Below are 15331 nucleotides of genomic sequence, written 5' to 3'. Positions count from 1 at the left end.
GCCAAACAATAACTAGAATGCAGATGGTGTGCAGAATCACAATGTTTTGAATAGTTTCCGTAGCCAAGTAGAGTAAAGATGGAAGCTGGGGTGAGAGAAATAACAGCTTTTTAGATTATCAAATTGTGACTAAGTAAATTCCATTCCAAAATGGGACTTAGCACCAGGGAAAAAAATTAATTGCCCAAATTTTGATGAAGTTAAACTTTTGAAAATACTTTATATTGATCATGTATCTTTTCATTCCTACTGAGTAATCATAACGGCTGGATACTGTCTGATTACACAGCCCCCATCTGACCTCTTCTTCCCTAAATTTTCCAGAGGCAAGAATATTCACAACATAAAGTATAGTGTTTTAAGATTCAACTTCACAACTGGTTGACTGCCAAATTTAGATGCAATGTATAAACCCTTGTACAGGAGTTGTTGGCATACCAGAAATCCTTTGACATGGTAAATTACACCAGTTAAAAGATTCTTTGTCTCGTTTAAAAGCATCCAACAGCTTGTTTTTCCCAACGTAAGCAGAGCAATGTTGCTGCTTCTCCTGAAAGTATTCTTTTATTTTTTATTTTTTTATTTAATACATCCAAACAATACATCAATACGATATAAAACAATACTACATAATACACAATAATATAAAGTAAACATTTGATAAACATATATCTCCTGAAAGTATTCTGTGCACTGGAGAAAAACAAGCTTTTGAATGCTTATAGGTGAAGTGGAAGAGCCATCAATTATCTGTGTTGGAGTATATCCATCATGGCATGAAGGGGAGGAAAGAGTTATAGTGGACCACCTGGGAGCAGCTCTGTACCCTGTACTTTATGCACACAAGGTGCAAAGTTACATTCACATACAGTATGAATACATATCATCCTATTACATTAAATAATGTTAATCCATGTTTACAATGTGGCCTATTAGGTTTTGCTACTGTTAAATAGAGTTTTCTCTTTTTCTCCTAGAATGTGGATTTTGATGTGAAGCAAGATTGTAGTCAACTAGTGGAGAGAATAAATGTTTTCAAAACAGCTTTCAGTGAAAATGAAGATGATGAAAGGTATTTTTAATGGTTATTGAACATATAAAAATGTGCACACAACTATTTTTATACTTTGCTTCTAGCAGTAAAATCAAATATTAGTCTTGAATTGCAGAATCGGTCTACAGTTTACTATACTTTTTTAAAAAATTGCTGTCTTTTGGATTTAAATCACCCAATGGTTAGAACATTGCTCTCCTGTTTCCAATGTATTATATAGATTGTTGCCATGCTCTCAGATCACGTCCAACCTTGATGTTGCCATTTTAAGAAACATATTTTTGATTCCCTTAAACTTTTTTCCAAACAATATTTCATAATGAAAAATGGTTTGAAGCTTTGGTAAACAGTAGAAACCACATTAAATATTGTGAAGGCTGATTTTTTAAAAAAGTTTGAGGAATCAACACACTTGGGCTTGATTCAGATAATGGCCTGGTTTGCCATAACACTAACCTAAGGTTTGTTGTTCTAGTTAGATGATCAAACAAGCCATGGTTTGTTTTCTCAAACTCTGGGTTGGTTGTTTTCCTTCTCCTTCTCCTGCTCTCTCTATGTACTCCAAATGCCTTTGCAGTGATGTGTAGAGCACTCTTCTGCCTCTGTATCCTAGTGAAATAACCTATTAACAATCAATGGTTTAAACAACCTAGAGTTTACAAGCCAACAACAAATCATGCGTTCTCTTTCTGGATTGTTCATGGTTAACCAATCATGGTTTGTTAGCACAGCTGAGTTCACATATCACAACAACCCAGAATTCAACAACCATTATGTGTGAACCTGGTCATAATAACAAATTGCAGTTTGATATAAAACAAGCAAGCATGAGCAAGAAATCTGTTTTCATTCATGGTTTGTAACAAACTATGGTTTCCTGTATTGGATAAAACGGGAAATTATGGCTTGTTGCAAAACTTGAAGGTTTTTATTTTTTCCTCCTTGCATGAGAAGGAAAAGGGTGTGGACAAACCTGAGGTTTGCATTGCTCTTTAGCATAATGGCAAACCACTATTTGTCATTGCATCCAAAATGGGCCTTGCTATCACCATTGGGTGCTTAATAGCTTTTTGGAATTAGAACATTTTCCTAGGAAATCTGTTTCTAATGTTCATTCATTTTTCATAGCACCTTGTTTTATAGACATTTTGTAATGTCTTTGTTCATTTTCTCTGTTCATAGTCGTCCAGCAGTTGCATTAATTCGGAAATTGATAGCAGTATTAGAATCTATTGAACGTCTACCTCTACATTTGTATGATACACCAGGATCAACATATAATCTACAGGTAACTTTGCATTACTGTGGAAATTTACTGTGTTCTATTGAAGATGAATATTACTAAGTTTGTCATACTAATTCTGCTGGTGTACTGCCCAACAGTCTCCCTTCCTGAGCTAACCAGTATGGTCTCGTGTGTGTAGTCCCCTAGCTTGTTGTTCTGTGTGACTTCAACATAAACCCTGAAGATAACTTGTCAGAAACGGCTCAGGAATTCACGGTCTCCATGACAACCATGAGTCTGTACCAGTTGGTGTTTGGTCCTTCTCATTCAGCAGGGCATGCTTGGGATCTGGTTTTCTGTGCTTGGTGTAATAAAAGTGATCTGGGTGTAGAGGAACTTTCTATAGTTCCATGTTCATGGCCAGATCATTTCCTGGAAGAATTATGAGAAATTTGGTGAATATGGAAGAAACAAGCTAAAGCATAGAAACAGGCTGTAGCATATAATTATGCATAAGTGGCAGTCATACAAATATTGAAAAGAACTTCAAACTCTTGAGCAAGAGCTTCGCCGCTTGGAAGAACTCCTCTCATCAGGATTGCTTTTTATGCAGTGTTTTTTTGCTGAGTCGGAAATGTTTTTTCCATGAGTTGAAGGGGCTTTCCACTTTTGGAAGGACATGTTGGATCCAAGCCATTGTGTTAATGGATATAGTACTTAACGCAGATTTGTCAAATGTACTGATTTTCCCAATATATCAATATTTGTTAGAATCTTTAATCAAACTTTTTAGTATTTCAGAAACGTATGAACATTAATTCTGTATCTAAAAAAATGTTACATTGACCTTTAGATATTAACAAGACGGCTAAGATTTCGCTTGGAGCGTGCTTCTGGGGAGACAGCTTTGATAGACAGAACGGGTCGAATGTTGAAAATGGAGCCTTTGGCAACTGTAGAATCTTTAGAACAATATCTCCTAAAAATGGTGAGCAAGCCCCTCTTCACACCATGTTTACAGAAATGTCTGTTCTTCTGTGATACACTTCCCTTTTTTTTTACTTTTTTCTTTAGGTGGCAAAGCAGTGGTATGACTTTGACCGAGCATCATTTGTTTTTGTACGAAAATTACGTGAAGGGCAGACATTCATTTTCAGACACCAGCATGATTTTGATGAAAATGGAATTATTTACTGGATTGGAACAAATGCAAAGTAAGATTTCAACAACTCCAGTTTGATTCAGGATCTTCCTAAATGAAGCAAAGCTGTATTTAAATATCAAAGCCAATTCTGCATATTTTCCAAAGGCATTATATGATAATTCATACACTGATTTTTAATTTAATGAAAATAATTTGAAGTGAGCTTGCATTATTCATAGGACAATGGTTATAGATTTTTAGGTTGAAAAAATTATGTTATATTGTTGCTACTTATATTGGTTCTTTGTGGTTTTTTTATATATAAAAAGCAAGGTTTATATAGGTTATTGTAGTCCATGTGATTAATGAATAATAGTGGTATTATTTCTTTTGTAGGACAGCATATGAGTGGGTTAATCCAGCTGCCTATGGGCTAGTCGTAGTTACATCTTCAGAAGGAAGAAATCTGCCATATGGTCGTTTGGAAGATATCTTAAGCCGTGACAGTTCAGCTCTAAATTGTCATACCAATGATGATAAGAATGCATGGTTTGCTATAGACCTTGGTCTTTGGGTAATACCATCGGCTTATACGTTGCGCCATGCTCGTGGTTATGGACGATCTGCTCTCAGAAATTGGGTTTTTCAGGTATCTAAGGATGGACAGAACTGGACTACTCTATATACTCATGTGGATGATTGTAGTCTAAATGAACCAGGGTATGTTAAGTTTTTCTGATTTTCCTGTGCTTGATAAATATGCTTTGTTTTACTTACACTAAGTACTTCTGTATTACTAATTCTGTACAGAGCATTTTTATTTCTGACTTGGTAATAACTGTAGATGCTTATATCCATAATCTTATGGGACATTCTGAGTCATTGAAGTTGCTAGACATTGACCTCTGACTTCAGTGGGTTCAGGATTTTTTAGTTTGTGTACAGTGAAGGAATTGTTTGTGAATTATGGAAATGTTCTTTTGCTTTTTGTCCTAACTTTGTTTTAAAGTAGAACATTATTTTAGGAAAATTATTTAGTGAATTTCATTTCATAAAAATTGGCCTTCCATAGTTTCAGCAGTACATAGTGAAATAAAACTTTTTAATATAATTCATGTGATGAAGAGAATAATTACCTAGTTTTGAAGCTGCTGGTTTTTACCTAACTCTACTTTGACCATAAACCACCAGCATGAAATGAAATATTCTGTGTCTCTGTTCTAGTGAGTCTTCAAGGTTTTTAAAATTATCAATATCTATTTTTAATGCAATTTTCCAAACATATGTAAAGTTCAACAGCAACATGGCCACTGGACCCACCAAAGGATGAGAAGCAAGGCTGGAGACATGTAAGAATTAAACAGATGGGGAAAAATGCCAGTGGGCAAACACACTACCTCTCTCTGTCTGGATTTGAGCTTTATGGCACTGTGAATGGTGTGTGTGAGGATCAGCTAGGTAAGCAATATAGATGAACCAATTCTTTGTTCTTACTAACATTATAGTAATGTCTGCCAAAAATTGAACTTTTTCAAAGACTCATGTGTGCAATCCAAACAGAGGTAAGCATGTTAAAGATCCACATATTTGTATTGTGGAATTGTATTCAAATTGTATTCAAATTTGTATTGTGGAATTGTATTCAAATTGTATTTGAAGACCTTTTTATTCTCTCAGTATCTTAACACTTAATTTTAACTTAAATTTAAATTTTACTGTTCTAACTCTGTATTTTAATCTTATATCAATTTTGTTCCGTGTTTTATCCTGGTTGTGCTTTTTATACTGTATTTTGTAATTGTGCTTTTAATATGTTGGTTGTTTTATTATGGTTTTAACTTTTGTGAACCGCCCAGAGAGCTTCGGCTATTGGAAAAATGTAATAAATAAATAAATAAAATAAATAATATTGTGATTAAGTATGCCTTAACTGTCAGCTGGATTGCATCCATGATATTTCAGATTAAGACAAGCTGGCATGCCTGTAATCATAGTATTTATAATAATAGTTTCTATTGTATATAGGAAAAGCAGCTAAAGAAGCAGAGGCTAATCTGAGAAGGCAGAGGAGACTGGTTCGTTCTCAGGTTCTGAAGTACATGGTTCCAGGTGCCCGTGTCATCAGAGGAATTGATTGGAAATGGAGAGATCAAGATGGTAGCCCACAAGGTGAAGGCACTGTTACAGGCGAATTACACAACGGTAAGCAAATACTTAGGAAAACTAGTTCTCTTTAAATTGCCAAGTTAGTTAAGATAACTCTTACATTCTACATTTGTGTGTGAACAAATGTAGATTCAGAAATAATGAGGAAGACAGGAGTAAATTAGTGTTGTTGCCTGAATAACTGCTGAAGAATTAAATTATAATTCTGTAGTCTGTAGAGACCTATTTTTTCATGTTAAATCAAGGGTACTATATCTGTCATAGAGAACATGCTGAAATAAAGGGAGCTTGCTTCAGCCACTTGAAATATAATAAGCCAGAGAAATAGCCCACAGTTATTCTTGGGTTATTATGGGGTGGGGGTGGGGGGAGGGAAGCCAGCGTTCCTGATTCACATGTAATGCTAGGCAAACCATGACGAGCAGATCCGTGAATTCTTTAGCTGCTTCTGCTTGCACAGCAGGGAAATGTTTTTGGGTTGTTATAACATGCATACTCAGCCATAGTGTGATATTATGGATGTTATATGCTAATTACATGCAATTTCATTGTGCAGATTAGGTGACCTTTTGTGTGTCGCAGTATGAATAACTGAACCATTATTCAAGAAGAATAAATGCTTCCTGTCTATATAATATCAAAATACCTTGCTATATCTCTTCTGGCTTGGCATTTGCAACTTGCTTTTTTCCCTTTGGCTTTTGTCAAGTTTTCTTTGCCTTTTCTTACCTTGTTAGCTTCACTGGGATCCAGTTGCTGTTTTCTTAATAAGTATAAAGAAACCACATTGGATGTAGTTTCTTTATACTTATTATAAAGAAGAGGCTGATCTTAAATTCCCATGCTAGAGCTGTTAGTTTTATATCACCATTTTTTTGAACAAGGAAATTATTTTCTTATGGTGCAACATATAGAATCTACATCATTGCCTCATGGTCTCTGCTTTAAAATGCTTTATCTTCTTCTGTATTACAACTTTTTGGCAATGTTACATTAGTATTTTTTTCTTCACATTTTGTTTTCCCATTTTATAAAGTTTACAATGAAATTGTCAAGTGCTGTTCTGTGAGCAAAGTCTCCTCCTCTTCTACAGTACACTGCTAATTAACAATATTGAATCCAAAGTTTCTCTCATTTTGGAACACCCACATTTATATAACTTAGAATATTATTGACTTAATATTATGCATAAAAATCTAATCATTTGCAAAAAAAATAGTTGCTAGTATGTGAAAAATTGCAGGCGATAAATAGGAAATTTTGGACTTTGAGTGGACTTTCTAGTAACTGAATACTGTAGAATGTAAAACATACAATAATTACCAAGTATTTTGATAACTTTAAAATGCCCACATATCTCTACCTGACTTAACTCAAACTGTACTTTTAAGGGAATAAATAAGTAGTTGGTTACTTTTAATATCAAACACTGATTACATTTTTTTGGCTGGATTCTCAAATCTTCAGAATTAAAATTAACTACATTAAGAGCTGCCAATTTAATTTAGTACATCTACAAAGATCACGCTTCTTGAATTTCAAAACTTATTTTGTTTGGCTTTAAAGCCCATTAAGTAACTTCTGTAATTCAGGATAGTGGCCCAATGAGAAGCTGATCCCTATTGTGGAGCTACTGTCTGACACGCTCCTGTCTGCTTTCTGCTGGGTCTCACAAACTCCTGTCCCTTTCTAGGCTGGATTGATGTCACCTGGGATGCTGGTGGCTCTAACTCTTACCGTATGGGCGCAGAAGGAAAATTTGACCTCAAGCTTGCCCCAGGGTACGACCCTGATTCAGCGGCATCACCCAAACCTGTTTCATCCACTGTTTCAGGCACAACGCAGTCATGGAGCAGCTTGGTGAAAAACAACTGTCCAGACAAGATGACTGCTGCTGCAGGCTCCTCAAGTAGAAAAGGAAGTAGCAGTTCTGTGTGTAGCGTGGCCAGTAGCAGCGACATCAGCTTGGGTTCGACCAAAATGGAGCGGAGATCTGAAAATGTAATGGAGCAAAATATAGTTTCAGGCACTGACGTCCATGAGCCAATTGTTGTACTTTCCTCTGCTGATAGCATGCCTCAAACTGAAGTAGGGTCAGCATCCAGTGCAAGTACCAGCACCTTAACAGCAGATGTGGGAAATGAAAACGTTGAACGAAAGCTAGGACCTGACAACTCAATCCGTGCGACTGGGGAATCCAATGCTATATCCATGGGAATTGTTAGTGTGAGTTCTCCAGATGTTAGTTCAGTATCTGAGCTAACTAATAAAGAAGCCGCTTCCCAGAGACCCCTTAGTTCTTCAGCAAGTAACAGACTATCAGTGAGCTCACTGCTGGCTGCTGGGGCTCCAATGAGTTCCAGTGCAAGTGTCCCTAACTTATCCTCACGAGAAACTTCTAGTTTGGAATCCTTTGTCCGGAGAGTGGCGAACATAGCTCGCACCAATGCCACTAATAACATGAATTTAAGCCGAAGTAGCAGTGATAACAACACTAATACTCTGGGAAGAAATGTCATGAGTACTGCAAGTAAGTAAAAACAAAAATTTATATTGGTCAGTATATGCTGTTTTTATGGAAGGGCGGAAGAATGTGTTCTCTTTGCCCTCTTCAAATGTGGTAGCTTTGACTAATCATCTGGATGTGTATATTAGCCATATTGCCTCCAATTTTGTATGTACTTGGATTTGGGAAATTTGTGCTGCATCAATATTTAAAAGGATTGCAGAGTCACAATGCCATTTTCTCCATTTATCTAGTATGTACTTTATTTTCTTCTTAAATCAAATATCATAACTTGTAAGAAATTAAGTAGTCACAACAGCATAATTAAGTCTATTCTACTTATAGAATTGTAATTATTTTGGATTAAATAAATGTATTAACTAAGGTGTTTAATTCTAGCCAGCCACTGAAGATCCCAGAAATACATGCATGTCTCAATTGACACCTATTTAGAATGTTATGCATGAATATGATCTAATTTGTGGAATACTTAATTCTTGCATTCTTACTATGTATTGGAAAGTCTTGTATGTTTTGTTAACTAATATATTGGTTGATTATTGAGGTCATTGACCATTTGCAGTATGTGCAAGGCCTAAAGAAAATAATTTTGTTTTAAAATTGCTCAACCATTTATGTTTATTTTATATTTACATATGTAAGTGTGTGTGTGTGTGTGTGTGTGTGTGTGACACAATCACAGGAGAAGAGTATATGGTTCTACATTTTTGTATATGTTTTACTGCAATTTCTCACTTCAAGGCTGATATTGGTAAGAATATAGATATTTTGGTAGACAAGATATAGGGCTAATAATTTATATTGAAGGAATAAGGTGTCAGGTTATTTCACCATTTTGTCTTGTGTCGACTGTGGCTCATGTTTGACAGAAGATCATGGAGGCATTCTAGTTTTGTCTTCTCTTTTTTAATGAAATGGGCCATATGCAATGAAAATATATGTATGTGTTTTGTAGAAAAGAATTGCAGCCCATTTTATGGAGACTGCTTATGTTATTAGCACTTTGGAGAATTTAAAGGAAGCCCATTTTCTGTGATGTGCATGTAGTTAGAGATGAGCGAAAAGATGATTATGGAAACTTATCTGTGGGTGTGGGTGGGCACAGGTGGGTAGATAATAGATCTTCAGATATTTTGGACTTCCAACTCTCAGTATTCCTAACCATTGGCCATGCTTAGCAGGGGCTTCTGGGAATTGAAGTCCAAAACATCTGAAGATCTACCTTCTGCCCATCCTTATCATAGATGACAAAAATCTAATACATTTTATCTCTAAAGTATAGAATCAGCTGTAGATATTATCTAGTTTGATAACATCTACCATTTCTTTTGTAATTGTAGAGTTACTTTTATTTTTATTTTTCCTGCACCCCATATTAACATAAAGAAAACAATGAAATAGAATAACAGAATGGCTGCCAACATTCGTGAAACTGGTTTATGAGATGTTTCGGGCATAATGTCAGACCATGATTTGTTATGATGCCTGAAGTAACAACATTCGACAAACCATGTTTGCAAGTGGGCACCAAACTATGATCCGAAAGTACAGTCAGACGTTGATTTGCAAATATCCTTGAAGCAAACTGTGGTTTGGCGTTTATATCTGAAGCAACAAGCCATTGTTTGGGATGTTGCTCTGCCTTTGGAGGGGTAGCATTCAGGGATGCTTACGGGATACAGAGGAAGAAGCAAACCATGTTCATCTGTACATGTGGGATACAAAGCAAATAAATAAAATTAGATGGTTCTTGGTGCATTTTACATCAATTGAAATATTGCCAATGATAGAATAATTTCTTAATTCACAGAAACTACTAAATCTACACGAATTGGAAACAAAATTCGAGACAGCCCTGGAGAAATGTTCTAATTTATTTCTGTATGGAAAGTGAAATGGAAATAATAGCTTGTATTTCAAGCCTTCTTTTCTTTCCTTACTCTTTTCGTTATCTTCCAAGAGCACCTGATTTTAAGCAGTGGTGCTTTTAGTATGTTCAGTAAGAAATGGGTACCATAAGCACTACTGATATCACAATTCTCTGGATCAAGGTCAACATATGTGAACTCAATTACAGTGAACTTTATATAATGTGATTTAGGCATCATATAATTATACTTGTTCAAAACTGGACATGTGAGATACTTCATAACTACATTTATTTCTATACTTTGGTGTTCTCTCTTATTTGAAGCCCTTTCTTTCATTGGCCTGTATTTCGAATTTGATAAATACAATAGACTTGGTGACTTCCTTCTTTTTTTAATACAACACTCATGAATGTAAAACTGTACTATTTTGGATCATTTATTTTATCTTACCATATCTTTATCTATAGCTTCTCCTCTAATGGGTGCCCAAAGTTTTCCTAACCTGACTACAACTGGTACCACATCAACTGTGACCATGTCTACATCCAGTGTTACTAGCAGCAGCAATGTAGCCACAGCAACTACAGTTTTATCTGTTGGTCAGTCACTTAGTAACACTCTAACTACTAGCCTAACATCAACATCTAGTGAGAGCGATACAGGTCAGGAAGCAGAATATTCTTTATATGGTAAGTTTTGTTTTTAAATGAACATAAGCAGATTTCCCATTAATGATTTTCCTTTTGACTATTTTTGTTATAGGTTTCTCACTTAGTCATTTCATTTACTAAAGCATATCAAATAATTGTTACTAGTTATATAAAGACTTCTCGAGCAAAGGGTTTTAGCCTATTGTCAGTGTTTCAAAATATTTCAGCTCCTCAACCCATTACGTTTTTCATCTATGTTATTTTGAAATGCAGACATTCATATATGTGTATTTTACTTATTTATGGCTAGACTGTCCAGTATGGTGTGCTGCAGTAATTGGGCCAATCAGTACACCATGCCGCGGTTTACCATAGGTTGTTTAACCCTCAAATAATCCTCGGTTTCCATGTTTGCATGGCACAGCAACCCCCAAGTAGGAGTTGCATATTCAAAATGATGGCCAGCATGCACCATGGCTCATCATGGGTTAAACAACCCCCGATGAGGCCAGCATATCATGCAAACTGCGTCATTCACTTGTGGAATATGTTCACAATAAGAAATATGAGTTAGATCCAAAACAGGTGAGCAAAACTTGCTTGCTTAATGAGGATTGAGAGTTGTGCTGGCATGTGCTTATGGATACAGACCTATGGCTCCTTTGGATCTAGGCTTATATCTGTGATTTTAGAGCATCTGAGCATTATTGTCAACATTTAACATTTTTGCAACATATTTCAAGTGTTTCAAAGTATTTCATGTGTATCGGCTTGGTTCAGAAGCCAGAAACACAATCCTCCAAACTATTGTTTGAAATGGGTTTGTGAACCATGGTTTGGAGGCAGTACTACCCATAGTTGATCTAAATGTGTTAGATCACATAAGGGCAAAACCTGGAGAAGAGAAACTGTGTGAGGGAGAGGAGGGAGTGTACAACCCTGGACCATGTTCCCAGGCCATGATATCAAGAATCAGGTTCATGAGATCTGGACCAGGCCATTATCTCAGTAATAAAAGGAACTAATATTTATGGGCAAATAACAAAACAACTGGCTTACACACATTTTATTTGAAGTAGTAAAGTTCTTAACAGAACATGACTGGTTCATTTTCACTTGGAGAGCTATTTCAAATCACTTTCACATGGGATTCAGAGAAGCAAAATGGTGCCTTTGTAGAAGAAGCCCCTATGGCAGTTAAGGTTTTTTAGTCAGATTTGGAGACTGGCCAAACAGGTTCCACAAGGCTGCTTGGTGAATTTCTGGCACTGGGCCCAGAACTCAACATTGTATCTTTATAAGAAGCTCAAGCAACAGTCATGACTGTTGGAAGTCAGAACTTTCTTGTCCTAGCACTTCTTAAAAATAATTTGTTGCATCATAGACATGTGGGAAAAGTCTGAGGAATATCTGTTCCCCCACCCACCCAAAAAAAAACCCAGTAAAGCCAAGGGGTTAATAGCATATGCTAGTTTGGATACATCCCAGTTGAGATGCCTTCTAAGTGTTGGAAAGAAAATGGAAAATTACGTGATACATTAACATTTGTTTTAGGGAACTGTCTTATACCATGTCAGGCCATTGGTCCATCTAGGTTGGCATTGTCTTTACTAACTGGCAGTAGCTCACCAGAGTTTCAGAGAGCAATTCTTCTTAGCTCTAGCTAGAGATACCAGTGATTGAATCTGGGACCTACTGCTTGCAGAGCATGTGCTCTACCACTGAGCTACATCATTGGAGAGGGGCCATAGCTCAGTGGTAGAGCACATGCTTTGCATGCAGAAGGTTCAGGTAGAGCTAGGAAAGAAATCCTTCCGAAAACTCTGGAGAGCCACTGCCAGTCAGTGTCAGTAATACTGGGCTAGATGTACCAATACTTTAACCTCAGCGTAAGGCAGCTTCCTGTGTTCCTATCTTGAAGGCTTGGACCTGCACAATGCTGAAATTCAAGTTAATACAGATGGCAACAAGGGAGAAGGCCTTCTCAGTGGTGTCCCCACCCCCCCAATTATGGAATGATCTCCCTGGCGAGGCCCGCCTGGCACCAACATTGTTATCTTTTCAGCACCAAGTCATTCAGCTCCCAGGCATTTAACAGCATATGCTGAGTTTTTAATTGACCACAGATCTATATTTAGGCCTGGCTGAGAGTTCACAGGTGTGTGTGTGTGTGTGTGTGTGTATGTTGTCCTTGTCTGTTTTTATGCTTTTATGCTTTGAAATTTTGTATATAGATTTTTAATGTTCAGCATTTTAATCTTTGTAAACTGCCCAGAAAGCTGCAGCTATGGGGTGGTATATAAAAGCTAATAATAATAATAATTCATTGTGTGAGTTACACAGGAGCCATTGGGAAATTCTGTGTGGTAATTGTTGTACACATGTAGTATGTGTGCAGTGGGGATGCCACTGTTTCAAGACACTTAACTATTTGGATCCCATGAATTGAATGGAAGACTTCCACGCCAGTGCCAGGAACAAGCCTGCGGCTTCTACGTAAACTGGGGTTGTGTTGTCAATTATTCTTTAGAATACAGAGAACAATGAAAAAAATCATGTGGGCCCCTGCAGATTAGAACTGGTTTTTCACCTGAAAGCACCAGAAAAGATGGCAGAATATACCCGCTTCCATCTGTTGAATTCCTTGACTTCAATATGAAGCAGAATTAAAATACCTTAGTGTACCTAAAAGATGGTATTATAATGTTGTCTGATATTTTGGAAGTGATCTGTAATTTGTTTTGAGTTGTGTTACTTATATTTGTGGCTTTAGTAACCTTCTGGGTAGGGGTTTTTATTAATGAGAAATCTTTAAGTTAAATTGTATGAGCCTCCTAAGCCAGATTTGCATATATATATACATAATTTGGTAAAATCACAGTGAGATAATTCTTTTACCAGGTTAGTTTTGCATGATGAATATGTTGTTTCAAAGTACCTATAAAGGTTTGCTGTGCAACACCAGCTCTTAGAGCACAACTAAATATACACTACATAAAATCCATGTGTTAAGAATCAACTCTTTTGACATTGGCATTATTCATAGATGATGATGATGATTTATATAGTGCCATCAATGTACATGGTACTGTACAAAGTGCTGTACTTATTTTGATAAGACAGGAAAAGATTATTTTCTCTATATCTAGACAATTGTCATATGAGCCCATGTTAAATTTTAAGAAATACTAAATGCCTTCCATGGAAACAGGGATCTCTTCTATATTTGAACATGGGTTGCTTCATATGTGACAAGTTTCTGTGTGGAAAACTGCACACATATTGCTACAGTAATGAACCCACAATTTCATGTGCAGGCGGCAGGAACCTGCCACCAGTTGGAGCTTTGCTCATGTGTAAGTGGCAAAACAGACATGTGTGTTTGTCAGACATGACACGTGATACCTGCAGTTACCAATTTAAAACCCTGCAGAGTGGAGAGGAATGGAAAGAGAGAGAGAGAGAGAGCAAGTAGTTTCCCCACCCGTGGTCTACATTGTAGTAATTTGGGAGCAAGACAGGAAGGGAATCAGAAGTGGTTGCTGTTTTTCTATACAGATAAAATTGCCATGCCCTAGGCAGGCATAGTATATGCAGAAACCCTAACTCTAGGAAAGTCAGAAAATACACACTTCTTGGAGATTGATCAGAAGTCTTCTGAATGCAAGAAGTGGAACTCTGTCTTCAGCTGATGGTTGAAGGCAAGCTATGAGTATTTCTGCTCTCATTGTAGAACTTACTTGGGACAATAAATACATTCTAGAGGGGGTGTGTGTGTGTTCCCTTATGATTTGATACACAAAGGGTTACTTTTGTATTTCGTTTATATTTGTGCAGTCCTATTAATTTCAGTCGTAATTTAGTTCAGTGTGTTAAAGCACTGACAGTGATCTATTACTTCCTCTGCTGTTACTAAAGGGACATTTGTAAGTTCTTGAAAATGTACTTAGCAAATAATAGGTATGAAATTACCACATACCAATTTTTGAACACATTGGGGAGAAATAGTAAACTTAGTATTTCACATTTCCACTAATTTTATACGTTCAAAAAACATACTGAATATTTTACTTTAATACAAATAGTTTTCCATTACTTTTCAGGTTATTTTCTGAAGTGTTTTCTTCCCCTTTTTAACTCTCCATTGTCATTTCTTGAAAAGCTTTCCCCCTGCTGTCTTGAACATTACCCAAACGTGATATCTCTTTTTTCCTGTTCCTGCTTTGAATTTATAGAATCAATTCATCTTTCATTCTTGCTGTCTTATTTTTTTAAGGAGTTCTTAGGGTATTTATTTGTGTTTTTTTGTGTAGATTTTCTTGATAGCTGTCAGGCAAGTACTCTGTTGGCAGAGTTAGATGATGATGAAGATCTACCTGAGCCAGATGAAGAAGATGATGAAAATGAAGATGACAATCAGGAAGATCAAGAATATGAGGAAGTTATGGTACAGTATACATCCTTTTACAATACTGTCTTATCTGTGTTTATTCTGGGCCATATCAAAATCTTTCCTAGGGCACAACCATCTGGCCACTAGACGCTATCTAGAAGGCCATGGGATTTTTCGGTGTCTGGTCTCTGAGGTCAGAACCACAGCTCCAACCTCAGAACCCCAAAAACACTTTCCCTGCCCCCGCCTCCTTGTACCTGGTGTGGTTCTTCAGTGCTACGTCTCTCTACTAGGAAATGGA

General features: G+C 36.6%; 1 protein-coding gene across 9 annotated transcripts in view; it reads left to right on the top strand.

The window, feature by feature from the left end:
• HECTD1 (HECT domain E3 ubiquitin protein ligase 1) overlaps nt 1-15331 on the top strand; it is a 79808-nt gene that overhangs the window by 41516 nt on the left and 22961 nt on the right. For 5 of the 9 annotated variants that reach the window (XM_063117774.1, XM_063117773.1, XM_063117776.1 and 2 more), the window contains 10 exons: nt 978-1072; nt 2237-2342; nt 3133-3267; nt 3354-3493; nt 3820-4143; nt 4715-4881; nt 5449-5625; nt 7283-8119; nt 10455-10676; nt 14951-15084. In XM_063117774.1, the coding sequence (XP_062973844.1) occupies nt 978-1072; nt 2237-2342; nt 3133-3267; nt 3354-3493; nt 3820-4143; nt 4715-4881; nt 5449-5625; nt 7283-8119; nt 10455-10676; nt 14951-15084 (2337 nt within the window). The remainder of the gene's footprint in view (nt 1-977; nt 1073-2236; nt 2343-3132; nt 3268-3353; nt 3494-3819; nt 4144-4714; nt 4882-5448; nt 5626-7282; nt 8120-10454; nt 10677-14950; nt 15085-15331) is intronic. The other 4 variants (XM_063117777.1, XM_063117781.1, XM_063117779.1 and 1 more) reach the window with 2 other exon arrangements.

This window comes from Elgaria multicarinata, chromosome 2 (assembly GCF_023053635.1).
Source record: "Elgaria multicarinata webbii isolate HBS135686 ecotype San Diego chromosome 2, rElgMul1.1.pri, whole genome shotgun sequence".
In the NCBI taxonomy this organism is placed as follows: Eukaryota; Metazoa; Chordata; class Lepidosauria; order Squamata; family Anguidae; genus Elgaria; species Elgaria multicarinata.
The sequence above is the reverse complement of the archived record's forward strand: the minus strand, read 5'-3'. Positions and strand labels throughout refer to the sequence as shown.